Here is a 26,822-nt window from a genome sequence, read left to right as displayed (position 1 = left end):
CAATCTATTTGGCTTAACAAAGAAAAGGTTAAGGGGTGACTTGATTTATTGTCTATAAGGACCTATATGGGAAACAAATATTTTTAAATGGGCTCTTCTGTCTATCAGATAACATGATCTAGTGGTTGGAAGTTGAAGCGAGACAAATTAAGACTGGAAATAAGGCATACATTTTTAACAATGAGAGGAATTAACCATTGTCAAGGGTTGTGGTGAAGTCTCCATTGGTGACTGTTTTTAAATTAAGATTGGCTGTTATTCTGAAAGATCTGCTCTATTATTTTGGGAACGTTCTATGGCTAATACAAGATTAGATGGTCACTTCTGGCTTTCAAATCTATGAAAACATCAACCGATACCATTCCTGCTTAAACTGGGGATAAGGACAAAATTGAAATGGAAACAGGAAAGCTGGATGTATAATTGAAGAAATAAGGTGAGGGAGTGGTGCTGTTGACAGAAATGTGTTTACCCTTCAAACATTTGTTGGGAAGGGGAATAGCAATTAAGTACTCAGAAAAGGGGACAATAATTATTAATCTGTGAAAGATGATTGGATGGTGCTCAGACTATTGTGATGGACATGTTAGAAAAAATAAGTAATAATGTGCTATGGAGCCTTTTACTCCTAAATTGTTGGTTTGAACTTAACCTAGAATGACAGAATGAAAGTTAATACTGTTTGAAGACTGTATTGGTTTTATTACATTTTGTAGTAAATTTATCCATATGGCAAAACCACCAGCCTAAGTGACATCCCTGCTAGCAGCATCAGCGAGAACCAAATTATTGAATTCCTGTGTAGAATACTTGCCAGGTGTAGACTTTCATGATTTTCAGTGGAAGGGTCTATATAGGTGCAAAACATTATTATTAGTATTCCAAGTACATCCACTTTATGTGGAAAACTTTTAACTGGTAAGATCTGATGTCAAGATTTTATTTTCTCCTGGATCACTAAAACCTATAACCACCAAAGGAGCTACAGTCATGGTATGGTCTAGGTGTTAGTGATGTCATCCACACTTCCTGGGAAAATGCAGAAAAGTAAAAAAGAAGGAACTCTTTTCTTTTTACATTGTCTTACTCCTATTATTAAACTTGCAGATACCATTAAAAGATGTTTTGTGAAATGATTTGGGATCTTTTGCAGCTTTTTTCATTTATTTTAGAATATATCAGATCTTTAAGTCTGAAACTTACTTCTTTGAGGTAAAATAACTGGGTTTTGACACACATAAATTACTTCGTACTTTATGAACCCAGTTCATTTTGTTTTGCTGTTAAGATGATAGAGTTACATTAGCATCATATATTAAGTTAAAGTAAGCTTATATAAATAAACCATACATTTTTAATCTGTTTATAAAGCCTCCCTCTTTCCTTTAAGCCCCCATTGGCACTCCCTCACACATACACACAACTTGCTCTGGTGCGATTTTTGAAATACAAGCCAATAAATAAATTCAGTTGAAGATGTCAGAATAAATAATACAAAATATGTTTGGGAACTTTAGTGAAGTGGCCTTATTTTAAAACTGCAATTAATTTGGCACAGAATATGTATAGCCAAAAGTTTAGTTACGCCTCTTCATTGGTTTCATCTGGCTACTACTTAAGTCAATGGCAAACTCCCAGTAACTTCATTGGGAGCCACATCAGGCTCCATTGTAATACAGGTGATTTTTTCCAGAGCAAGTGAAACTTATAGAGTTCTTTAATTATTTAAAAATTATTTAAATAAGTATGCAAGCTATAAAAACATACTGTATAAATGTAAGAATAGCTTGAGGAAGTTGGAAGTAAAGTTATTTTTACTCACTAGAGATCATACATAAGTGACTCATGCTCTGCTTCTTTTCTCATCTTGTGATTGTTTGTACTCACTCATTTGTGAAAATGAATTATTCCCCCATGTGTGGTATAGTCTTTTGTACCATATGATTTTTTTCCGGTTTATATAGAGAATGAGGAGTGCAGTAGAATGTCTACATACAACAGTATTTTGGATAACTGAATGGCTTAAAATCACCTCCCCGTTTTGCTATTGACCTATCAGTTACCTTTACAAAAGTACAGCATCAAAGGCTTTTTTATACATTTTGCTGAATAATGCTATATTTTCATGCTTTGTTCTTTTATTTATCATTTTGAGAAATATATCATGGAATGTATATCTTCCTTCTGTTATGTCTTTGTCCTCCTCCTTTCTTATGTTAAAAATTAAAATATATATTGATTGAATATTGAAGTCCCCAATTCAATAAAGACTTTTACACGTGCTTAAGTTTGTGTATGTGAGTAGTTCCAGTGGGACTATGCACAGATGTAAAGATAAGTATGTGCATAAAAGTTTGCAGGACTGGTCCAAAAGTACCACTTTTAGGCTCAACTCCCAAAGTACTGCATATCAGTCTGTCCCTGTAAGGCTAGTTAATCAGCCCAGAGTTCAGCCTTAAGATTCATTTCCTTTTTTTGGGAGGTGAGGGAGTGGAGGGCAGGGGTGTTAAATAACTTCTCTGACATGCCTTAAAATAACATGTTTTTAGTTACACTTCCTTTTTAAAAAAGAAACCCTTTACTAAAGAAACCTAATATTATATCCATTTAAAAACTCATTCTTACAGTTTCATGAGTGCACAGGGCACCTGATTAGGATAGAGGAGGTGTCATTGTTCTCAACAAATGTATAAAAATCAAGGTCCTTTCCCCAAACTGTGTGCCCCAATCCTGCAAAGATGTCTTTAACTTAATTTTAGGAGGAAAAGATAGTATTCTTTCTCATACGCACGTAGTCCCATTGAACTCAGGGTGAGATTACTCATGTGTGTATAGTGTAGGATGCACAGATGAAAGGAGGTGTGTGTGAAAGTGATACCTTTTTTGCTTTAAGATGATTATTATTATAATAAACTAAATTTCAAGTATCCCCTTCTGCCTCAGCGTAGCCTTTGTTAATTGACTGATTAAATATCGGCCTCCTTAGAGAGTTGGCCTTGAGGGAATGTAGGAGGAAGGGGCAGTGTCCTTAAATGTGGATCAATTCAAGGAAAGCTTATATTGTATCAAAACCAGCTATTGAAAAAATTTTTAGTTTGTTACTGATTTGAGAAGGATCAGTTTTGGTCTGGGTATCAGGATTACTCAACTTCACTTTGCAATTCTTTTACCAGTTCACAAGACAACACCCTAATCTTCATGATTAACAATTGGGTCTGATCCTGCAATTTTTACTTAAATCCATGGGAGTTTGGTTTGGCCTGAGTGAGGAGAGAAAATGTAGGCTTTCAATTTTCATAAATGACTTATGAGAATAGGGTTTGCAGCTTCCAAAATGGCAGGTCCATCACTGCCAAGTCTTTTGAACATTTTGCTTAAATTATTGTTTTGTTTCAGTCAATATTTATGGATTTGATTTATAAACACACTCATAAAAGCAATGTTTATCCTTTCCTCTAGGCGTGACTTGACATATTTAAAAAATACATTTGTACAAACTCCTCCAGGGACTCCATTTTTTCCCAATAATATATAATCATCACCCAGCAGCTTAACATAGTTCAGATCTTATGATATCCCACCAATCCCTGGCAGCTAGGGAAAAGACGTAGGCCTTGCAAGTGCTCTGAAGGTCAATAAAATAGACAGGGCCGTCCTTAGGATTTATGGGGCCCTATGCAGTATTATTAAATTTGTGCCCCTATGCCTGACTTGCTCTTTGCGACACAAACAAGCTTACAGTATTGGAAAACTTGCCACATGCACTTTATTAAAAACAGTTTAATTGTGCCACCTTCATCCCTAATCCCTGCACTTCCCTCCCACCTGCACCCCCAACCCCACGCTGCCAGCATGCCCTGCCACACCACCCCCCTGCCCAGGACCCCCAACCCCCTTATGCCCAGCAGCCCCCATGCCCAGTGGCCCCTCAACCAGAGATCTCCATCTCTGATCCCTGTGCCCAGTGATCTCCCACCTACAGGCCCCCAAAACTGCCCAGTGCCCCTCTCACAGCCCCCCCCACACTGCCCAGGACCCCTTTATTCTTGAGGGAATTCAGCACCAAAAAATTAAATTGTGTGCACAATATTTTAAAATTCTACAAATGTTGTCAATAAATAAATGTGGAGGCTCCAGCATGGCAGTGGCAAGCATAGGCCACTGGCTGCACGGAGGTAGATCACCCTGCAGCCTTCTCCCTCCCCTCCCCTCCTCTCTGAGGATAGGGACTTGGCAGTAAGATACCTCTGTGTGCACCTCAAAAAGTCACAGGGAAGTGTTTTACATGATGTCTGCCATGACCTAAAATCCATTTGAATGACAAAAAAGAAATACACCTCTACCCTGATATAACGCTGTCCTCGGGAGCCAAAAAATCTTACTGCGTTATAGGTGAAACCGTGTTCTATCGAACTTGCTTTGATCCGCCAGAATGCGCAGCCCCACCCCCCTGGAGCACTGCTTTACTGCGTTATATCTGAATTTATGTTCTATTGGGTCGCGTTATATCGGGGTAGAGGTGTAGCTGATACCAATGGCTGAGTCCAGCCCTCATCCAGGTCCTTGCTTGCCACCGCACTGGGCCATCAACTCCCAAATGGCCGTTCATTCACCCTAAAACAGAGGATTTCCCTCTAAGTAAAAAGTAAAGAGGTGCTTGGGATGTGCAGTTTAAAAAGAAAAGGAATTATATTCAGGCACCAGTCTTATTTCTGCCTTGATTTACACACCTGGTTGCCACACATGGCTCAATGGGATTGTACTGGGTATAACTCAGCACGCAGTTTCAACAGTGCTTCAACAGTGGGGCTGGAGCCATAACCAGCCAAGTCTCATTTGAACAGTGGCTCTTGTTTTGGATTATTTAAGGTAGTTTTTAAAGGTCTTTCCCAAGGGTGAGGAGGAAGGTGCTGTATTCTTGAAGGGACCTTTAAAATCCCACTCAACTCTGCACTGTTTAGAACTCTCCCGTGTTGAAAATGCTACCAGCTTGAGAGACAGCCTTTCAGATACTCGGGTCTACAAGAAAAAAGTCCCTTTATTTAAATAAAAAGTTTTCAGCTATTCCAGCCTTGTCAAGTGTGAGTCCATCCTCCTTCCCAGCTAAGTGGTCACTCCCTTCCTTGCATTCTGCAGCCCTGATTGCTGCTTTTCTGCTCCAGGTACATCCCCCTCCTCCATTTGTCAGTTTCCTCCTGTTGACACCCGAATATTGTGAATGGGCAGGAAAAGCAAATGCCACCTTCTTTTATTTTCCTTTAACTTTCCCTCCTTGCCAGCCTGGTTGTGTGTGTGTGTGCCTCTCCCTCCTCCCAGCACCCGTCTGCTGCTAATCCCTGCTGGGGAAGAAAGGAGAGGAAAAGGTGATGGTCCAAAGGGGATCCTTGGCATCTGGACTTAAACTTCAGAGAAGTGGGAGGCGGAGTGAAAAGGAGACTAGGAGAGAAATTGCAGGGAATTGCCTGCCGGTCAGGGCACATGGGCAGAAGAGGGGAGAGGTGCAGGTACAGCGTGGGGCAGCTCAGAACAGCTGCTTTCCCCCAGGGCCACCATCCTGCTCCCTAGAAGGCCCTAGCGCGTTCGCTGCTCGCTCACTGAGCCAGACAAAGAAACCCCCCCCCGCCCCCAGCTCTTTTGCTCTCTTCCCTTCCAAGCCCAGCTCCCCCCAGCCCAGTTCCTCCTCCGCCCCCGTTCCCCGAAGTCCTGTGCCTGGCTCTACCCTCCTGAGCTCGGCTCCCCCCGCCCAGCCTCCGGGTATCCCCCCTCCCCCGGCTCTGTTCCCAGCCTTGCCTTGCCCCCCACCACCTGGCCTGGCTCCCCCTGCTCACTCACATGGAGACTTTGGCTCCTGGCCCCGCCCAAGCTGGAGCCCTCAGCCGGCTGGCTGGCTGAGGAGTGAATGAGTGGAGGGGAGGTGCCAGGGGGTCAGGTTGGGGAGAAGCCTGCTGGCCTAGAGCGGGGGAGGGGCCAGAGTGGAGTCCGCGCTGCAGCCAGCGAGGGTGGTGCCTCAAATTTTCGGGTGCCCTACGCAGCTGCGTTTGCTGCATATGCCTGAGGACAGCCCTGAAAGTAGATTTTTAGATACGTTAACAGCAAAATATTTTGTAAGGAGCAGCATTATACATAATGGCAAATCAGATTTAGGAAGTGTGTGTGTTTTCCTTTTAAAATAAACTGTGGAGCACAATTCAAAATAGTAGTTTTGTCCTTTTACATTCTTTTAAGATATATAAAGATGGCCTCAAGCTTTTCCAAAGTTTCGTTTCGTTTCTTTTCTTTTCAATATTGGGATCTTTGTTCTCTATGCTTCATGGAAACCCTTGGCCTCTTTGGTGGATCAAATATTTTAGAAGTTTAACTATATCCCCTGCTCTCCCAGTTGTACGAAAGGAGAGCTGCAACTCCAGCAGCCTCATGTTACATCAGGTACTCCAATGATGCACTTGTGCTCTAGCAAAGAGAGAGTGAAGTAAGGACCTGGTGTGTGGGGATGGGACAAAAGCAAGAAAATGATGTTTGGAGTTCTTTATGAACTGAAAAGCAGTAGTCCATGACAACAACTTTCTTTTTGCTTTGCAATTCATTTTACAATAGGAATGGGTGGAAAAGCAGATTTTTGTCATTTGAGATAAAGTAAGTATTTTGAAGAAAACTTAACTGTTTTAAGAATCAACAATTGCTTATTTGAAATCCCCTGGCTTAATGGGATACAACACCAGATTAGATCTGAAGAACTTTTAATGAAAACCAAATCAGGAGCATTTTAAATACAGCCAACTGAATAACCATGAAGAGGTTGCTCTGAAACTGAATTTGGAAGCGTTGAGCTTACAAAATAAAAACTTGAATGAAAGGAACATTTCTTCCACCAGTTGTAGCCAACAGTGGAAAACAATACCCCAATCTTGCAAAGAATTACACATAAGTTTAGATTTAAATTTATGAGTAGTCCTACAAGGTGAAATCTTGGCCAGCATTAAAGGTAATGGGAAAAACTCTCATTTACTTCAATGGGGCCAGGATTTCACTCATTGACTTTAATGGGACTGCATCCTTGTTTGAAGTTAAGCACATACATAAGTGTTTGCAGGATTGTGGCCCAAATGTAACATTATGTCTGGCCACAATTGCAAATTAATGTGTAATTATTAAGAAGAAAGAGCTGAACTACCCAGTAGTTTTCTGTGTCTTACATTGCAACTTTCTGTAATGCATGGAAACCAGAAAATAGACTTGATTAGAAACTACTTATATAGTTAGGGTAACTAACTATAACCGAGGTTAGCTTAGCTTGGGTGTAAAGCCCTATCTGCATTACTGTGTCCTCACTGTTTCTTCCTCACCTGTATGTGCCTGGGGGCATATCCTGTTGTTCTTTGTGCTGAGATGTTCCATGCTTTGTTCAATTGTGGGAGAACTTGTCTATCTTTGGGGGCAGGAATGGGAAAAGTGGAGTCAGACTGTCAGCATTTGAGTGACTTAGCCTGCATCCTCAGTGCTGAGTGGTTGGGTTCTAGTCTGAGTTTAAGTGTAACCTGGGCTTTGACCTATGCCCCCATCTGGATAAACTAGCCAGGGCTTAAAGCACCTCCAAACCCTGGTAAAAAGTTGGTGGATTTTTTGTTTTGTTTTTTTGGAGGGGTGGGGAGATGGTAGAGGGAGCTGGGCTAAAGCCCAGATCAGAGGCTGGGTTAATGCTGCAGTGAAGATATAGCCTTAGATGTAAATTTTCATAGTGTTGCCCCTGTTCCAGGCTTTAAAACTCCCCTTAAAGTCAGACGGTTTTGTATTGGTAACATTATGTGCAATTGCTATCTGTATTAAAAGGTAGATGTTTCAGTAATCTCCTCTTGTGGATGAATATGCAGTTAATATTATATTCTGCTCGAGGTGGTCTTCTGGACTGTGCTAGTCACAGAAAAAACCCTGTAAATTACAACAATACGCCTTATAAACTCCCTTTCCTTCTTGATTTGGCCCAGACAGTAAGGGGAGGAAAACAAATTTCAATATTGATCATAAGATTTCATACTTTTAGTTCAGATTGTTTTTCTGGAAGATATTGTCTTTTAAACCCAGCAATGATTTTTAATACTTCTGAGCTGAACTTGATATGACCCAGATCTTGCCATGGCTCAAGCTATGACTTTATTTAATTGAAAATGCATAACACAGGTTTTGTTAAGCATTAGAATTCTGCCTCCCCTTGGGGTTTTATTCCCAAAGAATGTTTACAATGGACTGTTTTTGGGAACAGCTACTGTCTTTTGTTTCTGGATAAAATTGAGGGCTTGCAAATGAAGGAATAAAGAAGCCTCTTTATTCATGTCCCGAAGTCTTTGTTTCATTGGGCATTGTTTCAGTTTATAAGAGTTGTTTAGTACATATAGCTTGTTGGAAAGTCTGAAGGGTTCCCAGGCACATCAGTGCAGACTTCTAAAAATCCTGTTACCTACACAATTGCCCACCCTGGATTTATTTGTTTCAAGGATACCATAAAAGACTATTTCCCCCCGCCTTTTTTTTCCCTATCATGTTTGCTTTGAGATCACCTTGCACAGTAGTTTAAACAGTTCCTTTTTTAAATTATGGAAGCTATATGAAACCATTTTAATTGAGTTATAAAGCTGGGAAAAAAGGAAGATTCAGTCATAATTATTTTTGATTTACTAGTTTTTCAATATTGAAAAAAACCTCTAAACATCTTTGTCATTTATAAACATGATACTTAGCTGAGCTTTCAGTACAGGTCCCTCATAACTTAGAGTTATAACTTTGTTTGCAGTCTTACATTATTTATATATAGACTTTATAGACAAAAATGCTTAAAACAAAATGTAAACGACAAATGTGTATATATATATGCATTTGTCGTTTACATTTTGTTTTAAGCATTTTTGTCTATAAAGTGTAAAAGCATGTAAGTAATTGTACATAGCTGGGAGATCTGTGGTGCACTTTAAGTCACAATTAAATCCAGTCCACAGTTTAAAGTTAATTGGACACAGACACACTTGACAACTAGGAGCCCTCTTACAGGTGCTTACTCTGATAAAATGTACTACCTCACAAATGGATGGTAGGTTAATTAAAAATAAAATTGCAGTATGCTGACAGATTTGCTGTTCTGGTACAACTCTTGAAATGAACCAGAATCAGCTGGATGTGGGCTCAGCTGAACACTTCAAGAATTTCTCCAAGTGATAAAATTCTTGTAATGGGAGTTGGAATGCTGACTACCAATATGTGCCAATGGGAAAAAAGGACTTTGGTACATTTATCCCCACTAATGAGTGAAAAAACCTGAGAGCCATAAAATGAATATGTTTGAGTCCCATAAGACCATCTAAGGCAGTGGTTCCCGAACTGGGGTTCATGAACCCCTAAGGGTTCGCACAATGTTACAAGGGGTTCTCGGGGGGGGGGGGAATTCCCTAATTGCAGACAGAGCTGTCCCTAGGGACCCCGGGCAGCATGAGGCCAGCAGCCGGGAACCCCTGGACTTCCAAGAGCTAGGCAGATCAAAGCAAGCATATCTATCATACTGAGGAGTTTTAAACTTCAAGACTCCTTATAAGAAATGGAAAGGGAGGTGGATATTTTTTGCTGTTTTTAAAATTAATAGGCAGTTAGTATTTTTTAAATTATTATGAAGAACAAGTTTAAGCTTTGTTGTAACGTGCATTGTTTGCCTGGACTGCTCAAGACCTGAATGCTTGTGTAGGAGGAACTCTTTGAGTTGGCTTCTTAAATACCTCATGCTGTTTCACATCAGATACTCCTTGATGAAACATAGGAGTCTTGTCTTATAACAGGCTTATTCAAAGTGATACAAGCTATGAAAGTGAGATCTTGGAAGAGTGTTGCCATTTTCATAATGTAATAAAAATACTGTAATGATTAATAATAATAAATACTGTGTAATAAAAACAAATTTTATATTTCCAAGATCACTGTTTTCATAATTTATACTCCGGTAAAGGAGAAAATCCCTGGAAATATTCATTTTTAGGAGGGGGTTCGCAAGACTTGACATTTTAGTGAAAAGGGTTCACAGGATGTTAAAGTTTGGGAACCACTGATCTAAGGGGAGTCCAATCTGTTGTTCTATTATGATCACAAACACTTCTTTTGTTTGATACATTATTTTAAACAAAGTACTAGGATCATACCAAAGATGCCACTGTCGCTTAAACAGCACGACTGTTTGTAACCATACGGTATTATTTGGCCACATGTAAACTAGAATTTTTCTATATGTGTGCCACTAATATAAAAAATGAACAAAATAGAAAACCTTAGTTCTTTGCCTCATAGAATTGTATGTGGTTACTGATGACTATGCATAGTTGATAGGTTAACTCTTTAACTTTAAAACCTGCTTGGAAATAAAGGAGAAAAGTGAAAATACCCATTTTAAATGTCTTTTGTGGAAATTATTTTCTTCAAACTGTGAAAATGATGTGTGATTTGGAAAAGGCTTTTTTAGAAGTGAGATAGGAAACTCAGTTTCAGTGGCTAATATATTGCTGTCTTATGCTGATTTAGTAATATCTCCTTCTACTACAATCACCTTCTATGAGAAAGAGAGAAGTATGTGGCCTTTCTGTGATCTCTGTTTAAATATAGGTTCAACTGATTAAAATGTTGCACTTGTGATTTTTTTTCTCCCAGCTATTTAGCCATTGAGTGAATGCAGACGCAGAAAAGTACCCACAACCAAACACTTTAAACTGATGGTTAAATCTCTCTTCTCAAAAGTAACATATCCATGTCTGAAAAAGTTGGTGATCAGTTTTGTGCAATGTTTATTTGCAGTAGAAGGAATGTTTTTGGTCTCCTCTGTGATTCCACTTCAGTCTCAATGACTGTTTTAGTTGAAATGTTCAGTTGTTAGAGGAATCAAGATTGTGTATTATTTAGATCTTACGAGACAAGTGGGATTTGTTCCCTCCATTCCAGTTATCAAAAAGATTAACCCTTTGCCCTCAGGCTTCTAATTGCAGCTATTTAGAAACAAAGACGGTGTGGTAACAAAACGGGGTTTACGCCAAGTGGAATGTTTCTCAGCTGAATGGGATTGCAAGTATTACATAAATTTTGTCTTGCATTTCAGGCACCAATAAAAGCAACTTGTGAAGGCATATTATGCAAGACTGGATTTCCCGAAGACGTGTACAATGCAGTCATATCAAGGGGTTTAAACGAAGGACAGCCTCTTCTCAATGGTATTGTTAGAAGAGACATTCTGTTTTCTTATTATCTGTAATCTTGAACATAAATTGGACTAAGGGATTCTTTTAAACTTCTTAAATAACACCTTTTTAATTTCAGCTATATTACTTGATTTTTTTTCTCAACTTATTGAAAAGGGACTTGAGGGAAAGTTTGTTGACCTTAACAGTAACTTGTGAACCTCCCACTGGCAATAATTTGGAGATATGTGAGTTCTGGCAAATATTCCCTTGACTCTCTCCTAATGTACTCCTCAGCAAAGACTTCATACTGAACTGTATTTCTTATATATTGCCTCCAAGTTATTGCACTATTAGCATACGTCCTCACTGTGTTACTAGAAAGGGCGCTTACATGAAGGGGTCATGCATAACTGCAGTCCTTGTGCTCAACAAAGCACTGAGGCTGTTCTCTTACTATTCCTTTGGAGGCCCACCTTACTCCAAAGTGGGTAGGAAGAGGCACAGAAAAGACAGTCATGGCTCCGCTCTTCATGTGTTGGCCAGTGGAGTATGCTGTACCCCTTCAAGAGGTGTAGCAGTGCGCCTGCTCCCCCTGTGCACTGGGGTCTTTGGGAGGAATTCTGCCTCTCTGGCAGAATATCTCCAGTGATACCTGTTGGGCAGCGTGACTCTTCGATCTGCATTGGGGAGATTATGTCTTAATGGCACAAAGCCCAGAATGAAGCTAACAAAGTCCTAAACTCACAAGGAACTCTGCAAGTGCAGACTCTGGTGCCTATGCGGAATTTAACTGAACTTAGTGGGACTCTCCATGGGCCCAGGTATCTTCTGGACTGGAGATTTAATATGCAGTTCCGTATGTCTGTTTTTTGGGAGATACAGAAGTTGTTTCTCTTTCTAGAATGCAAGGTGGCATATTTCAGTAGTGTATAAAATTGCACCTCAATAGTTATATTTAAGTGGAATAGTAGAGGTCAGCAGATGGTCTAAAATGTAAGAAATATGCATTAATTTTGCTGTTTTATAATTTGTGAATATCAAAGAAATTGCTTTCTAGCTAATTTAGAAGTTGTGGAGCTGATCAACAGGATTAGTTTCAGGCAGTTTCAAATACATCTTAAATAAGGACTAATTTAATTCCATTAATTGTTTCTCTCCCATATGAATATGGCTATACAGATCAAGACATTTAAATGAAAAGATCTTTCTTAAAGGAAGCTAAAACACAAACAGATCCTTGAAACAAAAGCATTAGTCTTGATTTAGCAAACTCTATGTAGCAGTATCTTCCTATAATTATATTTTACAGACCTGTTTTGTGTTTTTTACAACTATAATGGAAATTTGAATGCAGAAATAATTGATTAACTTTAATGTATTAGAAACGGAGTTATTTAAGTACTCTTCTGCTTTATTTCAAGCAACTAAACACTCTCCATTGCAGACTTTATTTTGTGAAAAGGGTAGCTTAGAAATTAATATAATAAATGGAAGTAAATATTTTGCCAAATTGAGGTAGTCTGGTATGAATAAAGATGGGGATTTTTTTTATTTCCCTCGTATGTGAATTGTTTATATTTTTATTACTTAATGCTTATTTTACAGTAGCACCTATAGTTCTCACTGTGCTAGGTGCTGTACAAACACAACAGATGGCATTGTCCCTGCCCTGAAGAACCTACAATTTAAGAAGACAAGTGCTTGTGGAAGGTTCCAGTTTGGAAGCACTGGAGACAGAATGCTTCTAGTTAATCATAAAACAGACGCCACATAGACAGTGAAATCTCCCTTACGTTGCTCTGGTCTATCTCCTTGGCCATTCAGTCTTTGCCCTCCTCAGAAACTTCTGACAAAGCTTTTTCCTTTGATTTTTTTTTTAAATTGTTTGGATACCTGTCTATTAAGAATTGTACTGACATACTGAACTCATTTCATATCAACCATCTGATGGTAATGACTTTGCCACTACTAATCTAAGCCGGGTTTGAGACAGTGCCATACAGATGAAAGACTTCCCCATTCATTACCAGCTCCATGAGCCACTCACTACGCTACTGATTTTTACTTTTTAACTAAGTGTGTGAAGCAATATAGCCAATCTTCCCTTGAAAGATATTAAAATGTATGACATTTTATGGAAGTAGGAATTGAAAAAATGTGCAGTGCATACAATATGTATCACATTATGTGAGATAGCATGAACTAGTTGAAAAATGACCTGAGGGAGTTTGTCTTCCTACCACAACTTCCTCAGTAGAATTATTATAATGGTTAAATCTTTTGAAATTTTTGACATGCTTAAAAGTATATAATTTGCTGTTACACATAAACATACAGTCCATCATTGCGTGGCTTTGACTTAAATGTAATTATACTTTCATTTTGAAATACGATTGTTGTGAAAAGCCCATTTTCTGATTATTAAGCTAGATGCAGATGACAATTGAAGTTAAGTATAGTTGCATGACATTTGCTTTCTAAAGAAAAATTATGGCTCTGATTCTGATCTCACGAGTAAATAGCCTCATATCTCTAACTCCTTTGAATTCAGTGGAGTTACTTCAGATTCACTCTGTAATGATAGGTTTCCTGTAGGGTTTCAGAAATGAGAGCACCAAAGATTTTTTGGCTATGCACTTGGATATCACAGGCAAAGAGACTTTGTCTATTTTACTTCTGGCAAAGAGGATAATAATGACCACACACTTTGTTTTCTTTCATAAAAAATGTTGACTCAGAAAATGACCAAACATTTAACACATTTTTCATTAATTCCCTTTTGTCTTAATGGTTAGACAGCCAACATCATTAAGGTTTCTATTTTTAGAATATTATGTTCCTCTCCCTTCCAAAATTTAAATAAAAGTCAGACTTACATGAATGTTGAACAGAGAGCCAGGCCTGAGAGAGCTTTCAATTGCTCACTCAGTAAGATACAACAGATACAGGGAATCTGTTTTAAAATATTTTATGTGGACGTTTATTGTACGATGATGTTGGGTGATGTTCCACAGCTAATGAACCACACTGGGTCTTGTATTTTCTATATATATTTCTAGGTTCCTTCACCTGTAGTCTGTTCTAAAGAGGTTGTGGGAGATATTTACAATATTGAATTTTTGTTTCATCTTTAAAAATATTTACATTTTCCAGCAGATGGTGCCTCTAGTACAGAGTTTCCTAACCTGTAGGGCTGTCACAAATCTCAGACTAGTCTGGGATGTGTGGGGAGCACAGGAGTAGGTGGGAGAGAGGAGAAGAGAAGAGAGGAGCAGTACGGGCAGAGATGGCTGCGTAGTTCTGACCCCACTCTCTGCTTTCACAGCATAGGCTTTCTGTAGCAAGACACCAAGCCACGGATGGCAACCATATCCGGCAAAAGAGGCAGAATGTAATGTGCCTCACAATGGGACATTTTGCAAAAAGGATGCAGATCATCAAGAGCAGTAGAAACAATCCAAGGGGATGTGTTGCAGTGGGGAGCTTAATAAAGATAGGAACTTCTTGGTCAGGGAGTTTTCTGATAGCTGCTTTTTAAAGCATGGCTTTTGTGTTTGTCCTCACACTACACTTGCCTCTTTCTAAAGGTAGAGGAGTAGGTAGTTCCTTGAATGTTGCCTGTCTTCCTTTCCTGTTTCTACGGCAGCTCCTAGAGCCAGCAGCAATGGGAACTTTATATGTTTAGGGGTGCAGGCTCCGATAAGCTCAGCCCACGGGCTCAAGCATCTCTTGTTTATTTCCATTTCACTTGTGTCAGCTGTCTGAGTTCATGCAGTCCCTTGGGGTGGGGGGGGGTAAACATTCTTTTATTTGCAAGTTAAAGTTCACAGCAGGATTAAAGAATCTTAGCTGTCCTTTTATCTTAGAATTACTTTGTTCGTATGATCAAGATGCAGTTCAGTCATGCTACTATGCCTTAATTCATAATGGCTCCTAAAAGTAAACAGAAGATATGGGGACTGATTTTGTGCTCACTCTCAAATGTTTTACACTATTATTATTCCAATCATTTCAGTGGAGTTACTCTGGCTTTACATAAGTGTAAATGAGCTCAGAATCACACTTACTAGGTTTGCAGAAAATTAGAAATCTCTATGACAACAAAATGGTATAAAGAGCCCCTCACTCCTCTCCTAATCCCTATTATGATTTAGCTGCAGACAAAGCTGTGTGCTTTCTTGATAGAGATTCACCCTAGAGCGTCTCTAAAGACAATTCTCTGGCTTTCAGGGGCTAGACTCAAAAATTGATTCTTTTGAGTCTGTGTGATCTATTGGCTAATAGGACTTTACTGGAGGGCAAAACTGAGGTAGTAGAGTAAAACCTAGAAACAATTCAGAAGCAATTCCAGTTTGGAAGTTAATGGTTAAAATACACCTCTCCCTCGATATAACGCTGTCCTTGGGAGCCAAAAAATCTTACCGCGTTATAGGTGAAACTGTGTTATATCGAACTTGCTTTGATCCGCCGGAGTGCTCAGCCGCCCTCCCCCTTCTTCCCCCCCCCCCCCCCCCGAGCACTGCTTTACTGCATTATATCCAAATTCATGTTATATGGGAACGCGTTATATTGGGATAGAGGTGTAGTTTGAAAAGTTTGATATACACCAGAGGCGGGCAAACTTTTTGGCCTGAGGGCCGCATCGGGTTTCATAAATTGTATGGAGGGTCGGTTAGGGGAGGGGATCATGGCCTGGCCCCCACCTCCTAACTGCCATGCCCCCCTCCCCCCTGGGGAACTCCTGCCCCATCCAACCTCCCCGTTCCCTGACGGCCCCCCTGGGACCCTGACCCATCCACACACCCCTGCTCCCTGTCCCCTGACCACCCCTGAACCCCTGCCACCCATCCAACCCTTCCTCTCGTTCCTGACGGCCCCTCCCCAGGACCCCTTCCCCATCCAATTACCCCTTCTCCCTGTCCCCTGACTGCTCCCGGAACCCCTGCCCCGACTGCCCCTGCCCCCCCGATCTAACCCCCACATCCTTCCTGACTCTCCCCCCTGCAGGATCCCTGCCCCCATTCAACCCCCTGACTTCCCCAAACCCTATCCACACCCCCGCCCCCTGACCACCACCTTGAACTTCCCTGCCCTCTATCCACACCTCCGCTCCCTGCCCCCTTACCACACTGCCTGGAGCACCGGTGGCTGGCGGTGCTACAGCCGCGCCGCCCGGCTGGAGCCGGACCATGCCACCGCCACCACTACACAGCACAGAGCACCGGGTCAAGCCGGGCTCTGCAGCTGAGCTGTCCCAGGAGCTCACAGCTCTGCCGCCCAGAGCATTGCGCCGGCGGCGGAGCGAGCGAGCTGAGGCTACGGGGGAGGGGGAACAGCAGGGGAGGGAGCTGGAGGTAGCCTCCTGGGGCAAGAGCTCGGGGGCTGGGCAGGACGGTCCCACGGGCCGTAGTTTGCCCACCTCTGATATACACAAATGAAAGCAAAAACCAGAGAGAGATAAAACTCTACCTTTAATTTACTGCCAACTCTGTCCTTGTCTTGACCCTTTGTGCCTGCATGCTCCAAGGAAGTATAATCAGTGATTTAGGTGACATAACATATGCCTTGGAATACTTGGGGCAAAAGAAGGTAAGTTAAGGAGGGAGTTTGATTTTAAATATTGATGTCCTTGCTTGTGCTGATTTGTCACATTAATTTGTTTTTAGTTTAGCATGAGAAAAGAATTAAGAACTTGTATATTACAAATAAATTTCTAGCTTGTTTAGCTAAATCTTTTGGAGTCTATCCTGCAAACAGTTACACAGGTGAGTAAAGTTGCATTCCCACTGAAGTCATTCACCTGAGTAAAATTATTTGGGTTCATGTTTGCAAAATCAGACTCTGCGTTTACAGATGCTTGATCTGTTAGTCTGTGGTAGTGCTTATGAAGATATTTTATTTTTTGTCGGTCCTGTTATTGCACGTATGCTCTAAGTTTTGTGCTAAGAGGGTTCTTTTTCTAATCAGGATTTTTTTAATGTGGATGGTGTACTTATAATAATGTTCAGAGCTGGCACAGTTACAGAATGGTTAAGAAGGTATCCTAGTGTTGGTCACTGAGATGAAACAATGATTACGGATGGGTAAGGTTATCTCGGTTTCTTCTTTCTTCTTCAGGACATCATTACAAGGCAGAGTTAAGATCATAAGAATAGCCATACTGAGTCAGACCAATGGTCCATCTAGACCGGTATCCTTTCTTCCAACAGTAGCAGGTGCCAGATGTTTCAGAGGGAATGAATAGAACAGAGCAATGTATCCAGTGATCCATCTCCTGTTGTCCAGTACCAACTTCTGGCATTCAGAAGTTTAGGGACACCCAGAGCATGGGGTTGCATCCCTGACCATCTTGGCTAATAGCCACTGATGGACCTCTCCTCCATTAACTTAACTAAATCTTTTTTGAACCCAATTTTACTTTTTGTCCAGTGTTACACAGAAAAGCTTTGTTTGTATATAGGTATGTGTTAATTAATGGTCTTTTAAAGTAGGGTTCTGAATTGTATAATTAACCATAGCTAATGATTTCTGTGGGGTTTAGTGTTTTGTTTTTTAAATGTGTGTAATGGTAAATATTGTTTGTACAAACACTTCACAGTCTTCACTATTACTAACAAGGCTTTTTTGTTTTGGCATGTCTGATTTTTTTTCGTAGTTGTAATGAGCTACTGAAAATATCGATGTTAATTTTTTTTAAATCAACTGGTTGGAGAATGGTAAATCAGTGGCATGAATGAAGCGTTACTTTTTGGGAGAATTCTGTTACTTGGGGCCTGTTGGCTCACTTTCTAATTCCTTCTCTGTTGTTGATGTCTCTCATTATCTCAGACTCTGTGTGAGGTCCATGTTATGGAGTCTGGAAATGGAAATGTAGGAGATGGAAGGTAGCATGAATATAAAGACAGTTGGTTGTTGGCCATATGTTATGCTCCCATAACTTCTAGCAACTTGAGAAATGAACCAGTTGGGGGGTCCTCTGGAATTTCTACAGCCAGTCATGCATTCCTGTGCAGGCTGGGGTTGGAGTGAACTCCTTAATGCCATTTCTTCATTCCCCTGGATGCTGAAGGAATACCAGCTGGTGTATTTTTCTACTACAGCTTCCTCAGCCTTCCCATCTCGGGCAGGGAAAAAAAGCCACATTCTCCCAAGGTGCCTGAAGAGGATCCTCTTGCTATTTTAAGGAACTCTACTGTGATGGGTTTGGTCACAGAGACCCCCTTGGGACTGTCACCTGATGTGCTGAGACTACCTCTGAGCCCGTTTTCTCTGCCAGTTTGGGCCTCCAGAACCCTGCCTTGTTGAGCCAGACACACCAGTCTGCTCCAGCACAGACCCAGGGTCTGAACCACATGCCCCAAAGCTGCAGACTTAACTGAAAACAGCTTAAGAAGTGCTCCTGTCTCTAGCACCCAGACACCCAGCTCCCAATGGGATCCAAACCCCAAATAAATCCGTTTTACTCTGTATAAAGCTTATACAGGGTAAACTCATAAATTGTCCACCCTCTATAACATGGATAGAGAGAGAGGCACAGCTGTTCGCTCCCCCAGGTACTAATTACTTAATACTAACAATAAACAAAAGTGATTTTATTAAGTATAAAAAAGTAGGATTTAAGTGGGTCTCAGTAATAACAGACAGAACAAAGAAAGTTACCAAGCAAAATAAAACCACGCAAGTCTAAGCCTAATACATAAAGAAACTGATAACAGATAAAATCTCCAATGAGCTTCGTTCACAGACTGGACTCCTTCCTAGTCTGGGCCCAATCCTTCCCCTGGTACAGTCCTTGTTCGCTCCAGCTCAGGAGGTAACTAGGACATTTCTCATGACTGGAACCCCCTTTGTTCTCTTCCACCCCCTTATCTAGCTTTGGCACAAGGCAGGAATCTCTGGGTCCCCACCCCTCCTTCTAAATGGAAAAGCACCAGGTTTAAGATGGATTCCAGTACCAGGTGACATGGTCACGTGTCCTGTGAGACCCCAAGCCTTCATTCTTCCTGGCCGGACTCTCGGGCAGAGAAAGAAAAGCCACATTCTCCTAAGGTGCCTAAAGAGGATCCTCTTGCTATTTTAAGGAACCCTACCTCTACCACCAAACTGTAATGCGGTGTGATGAATCTGCTGAACAGTCATAGGTCAGCAGAGGGGGCTATATCATGAACTGTTAATAGTGTCTCTCCTGGTGCTCTTCTTCCTCATGAATGGAGGGATATAGGCTGCCAAGAGGAGAAAGGGTCTGTGGCACTCAGTCATATTCAACAATAGGCCAGGGATGCAGGGTATCTGGGTACCTTGAAAGGAGTGTGGCAGTTGGAGGCAGCTGGTGGAGTATATTGGGTTTCACTAGGTGCTAGACCCTATGTCTAGTATTTGGAGCCTCTGACATCTAGTGTACAGTGTCATCCATCATCTAGAAGGACCTGATGCCCTCCTGCTCCCCACGAGGGGCCGGAGATTACAGTAATCTTCTCTCTCCTTGATAATGGGATTATTTGACTGTTTTTGGTGCAAGTGAGTATGCATTCTTTTATGCTGTGAACAAAACTGCTCATCAGTAACTTTAGAAGAGAGAACACCTCATACTGTGCTTAAAATTAGAGCCAAGGCTTCTCTTTCCTTCTGTAAACAATTATTCTCTTGTGCCAGTAGCATGTACTGTTTCTTTGTGTTCCATCAGACCTTAACATTAGAGCTGGTCAGGAGTTTTCTGTCAGAATAATTTTGCAACAGGAAATTCCCTTTTTGTAAAATCCAAATTGTCCACGGGAGAATTTTAATTTTGTCAAAAAATGTCTATTTCCATTAGGAAAATCAAAACGAGGCTGCCTGCCTGGTAGGTTCTTGTCGATTTCATTTGCTGCCTGCAGGGTGAAAGCAAACTTGACAAGAGTCTTCCATGCTGGCAGCTGCACACAGGCTGCTGGCGGAGGTCGAACAGCAGAGCACCATGGCTCTCCTGCCCTGCAGTCCAAATGCCGGAGAGGCTGAGTGCCCTGGCTCCTTCTGCAGCTTCTCAAAGCTTTTAACTTATTCTCAAACACTTGACCTCTGGAAAACAAAATATTCCCTTTCTGATATTCTATGATTCTAACGTCCTTCTTGTCCATTGTAATGTGGTTCTCTCCTCTCTTACACACACCTCGCACCCCAGTTAAATATAGAATATATCCTAGAGTATGTATAAAATATTTTTTCACCTTATTGAACAGCTGTAAAATATCTTTATTAACTCTGCATCTTTTTTTGGCTTTTCAGTTTTTGTAAACTTAAACATCTGATTTAAGTTAGGGTGCCCAATTTTAATTTCTTTACAGTTCTAGTTAAACTGTTTATTAATGTTTTTGTCTTAATAACTGATCAAAATAATATGTAGATAAAATGTGGTACATAATAGTAATTAAATACAACATTTTGGATATACACAGTGGGTCAAAATTAAGTCCTCACTTACATTCATGAAATCCCATTGTCTTCACTGGGGCTTTTAGTTTTAACTGAAGGTTAAAATGTGGTCCTGTGTATACATCCAAACTGTCAAGGGAGTGGTCATGTCTGTAATGTAGTAGCCCTTACTAGCTTGAATTTTGAATAAATATTTTTTGCCATTTGAATTTAAGCTCAAATATTGAACATTTAGCTTTTCTAAACCCTATATTCCAGTTTCATCTTGTTACATTTACTTGAAGGAGAAAAGCAAATACTGAAAATAAAGAGAGGATATGAAAAGATGAAATGCTGTTGTCAAATGAGTTATACAATTGTCACATCAATCAGAACTTCTTTGTTTCTTTTTCTCTTGTGGAATACCTGAGGCTAAAGACAGAAGTATTTGTTTAACCCCGTTAACTCCCCTTCCCTCCTCTTCTCCCCCCCTCCCCCCAAAACCCAAAACAAAACCACACTTCTGTTCCTGAATTTCAGTACAGTGGCTTACAATGCATTTCGAGATGGTGAAAATCCATTTATAGAGAAATAAATGTAAATCCTAGATTGTTACAGTGTGTTAGAATGTGTAAATTCTTATTCTAGTTAAGAGTGAGCTTTTGCTTATGGTGAAGTTACTTGTGGGGAGAAGTACTTCATTCACAGTATTTCATTTCCTCTTTAACTGTATGAACAAATGCTTATAAAGATCTAAAATATAGTATTCTTCATATGTAAGAAAATATTAAGTATAAGGGCTGAATCCTCGGCTATGCCCAGTAAGCCCTGGGCACAGCTCAACAGGGAGCTGGAAAGGAGTTGTTTGTGACTGTGATCTTAAGGCCAATTTTACACCATTTCCAATGTCATTTAGAGCAGCCTTAGGGCTGCTCTAAACTATGGCAGTTGGTAATAGCTCTTTAAGGACCATTATACCTCCTGGGATCACTGGAGTGCAGCATTCTTTAGCTCCATCTCTCTCTATATGGGAAGGCTATGGCTATGTCAGAGTTTTGCACAGGGACCAGAACACACAAGGCTGAGGATTTGGCCCTGAAAGTGGGGAATTTAGTTATGGACGCCTCCAATTTAAAAACAAAACAAAAACTTTAAAAACACCGTATTGGAAATTGCAGAACAAAAATGCAAGTGAGTATGTATTCACATAATTCCTACATGAAACCCTGTTGATTTTCACATTGTGTGTGTGTGTAATTATACATTCTGTTCTATCATTTAGAAATACAATGGTATCTTTTGTTGACTTGTCATCTTTCTAACAACCCAGGAGACAAACTTACTAAAGCTTCCAATTGAACTGATATAGGGAAATATCCTGTATTGCGAACATATTATCATACTAAATATAACTGAATTCCACTAGTAGCTAAATACTTAATGACTAAATTAAATAATACTGTGTTAAAGTTTTTTACATCAATCAACAAATACTAAGTTATTTTGAGCCACTCTGACTTCAACTCTATGCAGTGAGCCAAATTCATTCTTGATGTAATTCCAGTGACTTCTATGGAGTTATACCAGAGATGAATTTATGTTACTATGCCTAATTCACAGATTAGAGGCAAGGATTCTGTAGAAATGCATATGTTGTACAGGCCACAGTATTCTGTTGCTGTCTATCATAGTTTCATATTATGGAATTTTTGTTTTACAAGTTTCCTTTAAAAGAAAAACTAGGAAACTCCATACAAAGAGCAATGTTAACAAAATAGTAAGGTTGAAGAAAAAAGCATGCATGTGTAAGGCAGTGTTAATATTGCAGTTGCACATATTTTGATGATTTCCTTTTACATATGCAGTCTCTCGCACTGCTTCCACAGGAACCTATCTCAGTCAGTGCCTGATCCTGCAAACACTTATGCATGTGCTTAACTTACTATCATGATTAGGGATCAGGATGTCAATACACAGACAATATGTACTGAATGAAACAGGAGTTGTCTAGATCAGTGTTTGATTTTGGGCCAAGTTGTGATTGCAGATTCCAAAATGTAAATATGGAGTAAATCTTTTGAAAGCTGGGGACTTTGAATTTACACTGCTATAACTGAGACCAGATTTTGTCACTTATATTGAATGGACCTGGTGTAATGAATGAGACCAGGGGACCACTCATTGAACAATGAAAGTAAAAAAATATAATTCAGCTGCTTCATTCACAGATCAGTATCCAGTTTATTTCCTATGGAAATATATTTATATAACCATGTAATTAAAGAATACATTGTCTCATACAGTGTATGCATTACAGAGTAAAGATTGCATGGGTAAACTTGGAAGGAAGGGACACTGACAATTTGAAATTTTAGATATTATTAAAAAATGTTAAAAGTAGTTTCAGGTAGGACATGTGGCTGAGTCCCCTGCCAGTTCCCTGTGGTTTTACAATCACACTTTCTTATTTTTAAAATTGTTTTCTTTCCCTTGTGCAGTCCAAAAAAACCCCCATGCAAACAGGGAAGACTGACTGACAATACAGGGAAACTAGACAAAATGTAAACAGAGAAAAGGCACTTTCTTTAGTATCTCAGTTATGGTATGTTTAGATGGTGGTACTGTTCAGATAATGACTTGTGTTTAAGTGGATTGTGGCCTTTTTAAATTATTTTAATGTTTCTTTTTGTATAGTGGATAGAGCACAAAGAAGTGTGTATTACAGAGGCAACTAGAGTACTGCTAGGAGAGTAAAAAGCAGAATGGTAGCTTTAACTGTGAATGTGCTCAGTTTTAATGACTTACAGCTTGATCCTGCATCTTGTAAGTCAGTGGGAGATTTGCCATTGACTTAGGTGAGTGACCTTCTGAGAGTGACCTTGAAGACCCATGGCCAAGTAGCTTAGGCAGGTAGGCAAAAGGAGAGCCTTGATCGGCTGAGTCCTCTTTAGACTGAGATTGTTCACCCCCCATTTAAAGAGGGAATTGACCTTAATATTCCTGGACTTCTCCCCAGCATTCAGTACAGTCACTCAGAAGCTACTCGTATCCATTCTGCGAGAAATGGCACGGCTCCAAGGAAACTCACTAAAATGAGTTAACTCTTTCTGGGAAAGAGGCATTAAGAAGATAATGATGAGAATTGCACCACCCCTTACTTGTGGAGACCCACAAGGCTCAAGTGTCTTCCCACACTTATTTAATATTTAAATATATCCACTAGGAGAACCTGGGGGGACTTCATGGGTTCATATGATGATAATATGCACTTATCTGTCCCATTTTTGCAACCTATAATAACAGCGTGGAGACCTCATTATCCCAGTATCTGGCTAAGATCAGCAAATGCATGAAGAATAGCTGGTTGAAGCTGAGCCCTAACAAGATGGAAGTTTACTTGTAAATAGAAGAGAAATAGTTTTGAAGAATTTACAGCCATAGTATGGCCTCCACTGATTAAGGATGCACAGCCACAAATCATTGTTAGTCTGCAGTTCGGGACTCTGCACTGAAGCTGAACTTTCACATAGCAGCGTCTGTAAGAACTAGCTAGAAAACTGCTGCTTGTCACTGCTGATGATGACCTGGCTTCGGTAATACATACTTTCAGCACTTCTCACCTAGATCATAGTGCAATTTACCTCAGCGTGAAACAATTGTAGACAGGCTAAGCGAATCAGTGATGGACTGTCAGAAATGGTCCTTGGACCAAGGAGTGCTGCGACAGATCTTCTTCCAAAAGGAGATCCCAGAAGTTCAGCTGTTCATCAGTCACCTTGTCAGAGGGCACTTGTTCAGCTACCCTGTGTGCCACACTGCCTTGCCTTGTTCCCATTGTCTGGTGGTCATAAACATGCACAGGCTGTTTCCCTTTCACCACATGTACCTTTTATTCCACAGTTCTTTTGCAAGCAGGACATGACATAGGCATATTGCATCAGAAGCTTTCCATGCAGCTCACTCACTGAGCTCCTCTCACCTGCTACCTGTTCCTCCCACCTCCCAGTTACTGCCAATTGTGTCAGTAGCCTAGTAATTACCACTCACGTGCTTGTAATCCCCCCAACAGAAGGTGGTTAACTGCTTTCAGCTGAACCTGTAGCCATCTCTATGGTGTAGCAATCTTAGTGATCAGGGTACTACAGCTAGCACTCTGTCACACCCCTGAACAAAATGCCACCCATCATCTGCCTCTAATGCTGAAAAAGAAATCAGAGTTGGTGAAGGCCTTCTTCTCTGTCCCCTGTGAAGGAAAATTTGATGTTTCATCTTCTTGCCAGAACTTCTGGTAGTGAGGGTCCTAAATAAGTTCAGGTGATACAAAGGTTGGATCATCTTAATGGTCCCTTGCTGGCTAATAGGAACAGAGGATCCAGCCCTTATACAGTGCAAAGTGAAATTACACCAGCTAGAGATTTCTGTTGGAAAACTTCCTCTCTGTCAGGGGGATCTTCAGCCAGTGTAAAGCTGACAGAAGCAGCTCTTCTGCCTCCTGTGGCCTCTTCCTCTCTGACTACTGCTGTCTCTGCTAGAGGTGCACCACCCAGCAAAAGGGGATCGTCTTACTGTGGAAAAGAGGCAGGTGAGGGAAGAGGACATGGCAGAAGGAGACTCCACTATGGTGGATTCTCTGCTGGTGAGAGGTCTTCTGCCAGTACTATCAATTAAAGCTGTCCTCGCTATAATTTATGCCAGGCCTGGGCATCTGAGGATTTGGAAGACACGATTTGCTCCCTGTCAGTTCTCAGCTCTACACAACATTATGTTAAGACATAGTGAGGATTAAGCCCATAGTTCGCAACTCTTTGCAAATGGTAGTAACCAATTCCATTACTTCCTGAGTCTGGCTGCAGGTAATCTCTGAGAACCAAGGCACATAGTCCATCACTGGGCTGGGATCACTTTCTCTGGTGGCATGGCTGGTGAGAGGGGAGAGAGCTAGGCCTTAGTAGAGGGTCCCCAGAATGAAATTGACCTGATTCTTGTTAGTTTCTCTGTTGCCCACAAGGTTCTGAGTAGGAACAGTAAATTCAGTTTTCCATTTGCAGCAATTTGGAAAAGCTCTGAGCAGTGACAGATTCTGGAGCTGTCCACCTGCAGACTTAAGCCTTATTTGCATGAGAACGTTGTTCCTTGTGTGCAGTATTACCCTTGTAACCATAAGGAGTACATTTTATTTTTTGTTTTTAAATGAAGACGTTAATGACAATAGCCTGTAAAAGATTCCTACTTGCCACAGACAGGCAGCATTTTCAAGCTCTGTGTGTGTTTTAAGTTTAGTGTGGTTTTAAAAGGATAATCTATGAAAGGCATAATTTGTCACAGAAAATCTAACAATAGCAAGGGAAAGTGCTTAATACAAAAGTGTTTAAAAATTGGATTCTGTGCAGTTTAAAATCTGAAATATATACTAATGTTGTTTCAGTGCAAATACAGATAATAATTGAAGCCTATCTATAAAGGCATTGGCACTGCAGTTAATAGTGGAACACTACTTTTTCTATAATGGGATCAGTGGTGTTCTCTAATTAGCTGGAAAACTGAGATTCAAATACAAGTAAACTAGCAATTAAATGGGGGCAAAACATCCAAATACACTTTTGGTTTATGCCTTTAGCATACCTCTGTCAAAATTGAAAAATATAGTCCTTGGTCATTTTCAGTGAGATGTCTGTTAATAACAGTGTTGGATCTAAATCAAGGTGTTGCTTTAAAATGGGCTAATGAAAAGGTTACAGAACTTGTCTTTGACTAATGTGTGGTTGTTAAGCATCACTAAAAGTCAAATACAGAGATTGGGGTTTGTTTGGTTTTTGTTTTGTTTTCCCAGAGCTTACCTACTGGTTCTGCCCAATAGGGTTTGATCCAAAGCCCCACTGAAATCAATGGGAATAAAAGTAGTAAAATTTGTATTCCATTTTATTTTTATTCTATCTACTGATGTTGTATAGCCTGCATATGGAGTAATTACTACACCAACTATAGACGTAACACAAAAAGAAATGTTACACTTAAAATGTCATCTGATATTTGTTCTGAGGGCTTGCATTGCAGAAGGAACACTGCTTTTGAACCTTTAAATTTAATGTATAGTTTTCCACAACACCACTTCAGAATAAATATAGAAAGGGGAAACTGTTGCGCAAAAGGTAAATAAAGCTCTTGCAATTAAAATTTGGATTTCAATTTAAAAAAATCCCTGTTCAATCCTATTCTGCTCTGAGAGAATCATTGGCA

The 26,822-nt window shown here is 40.4% G+C and overlaps 1 protein-coding gene across 1 annotated transcript in view; it reads left to right on the top strand.

Moving 5' to 3' along the window:
• The window catches only part of CDH2 (cadherin 2), a 173,278-nt gene that overhangs the window by 4,725 nt on the left and 141,731 nt on the right, over positions 1 to 26,822 (top strand). Inside the window, exon 2 of the mRNA XM_039525283.1 lies at positions 11,117 to 11,228. Within this exon, the coding sequence (XP_039381217.1) occupies positions 11,117 to 11,228 (112 nt within the window). The remainder of the gene's footprint in view (positions 1 to 11,116; positions 11,229 to 26,822) is intronic.

This window comes from Mauremys reevesii, linkage group 2, assembly GCF_016161935.1.
Source record: "Mauremys reevesii isolate NIE-2019 linkage group 2, ASM1616193v1, whole genome shotgun sequence".
Lineage (NCBI taxonomy): Eukaryota > Metazoa > Chordata > Testudines > Geoemydidae > Mauremys > Mauremys reevesii.
Note: the sequence above shows the minus strand (reverse complement) of the source record. Positions and strands in the feature narration are given on the sequence as shown.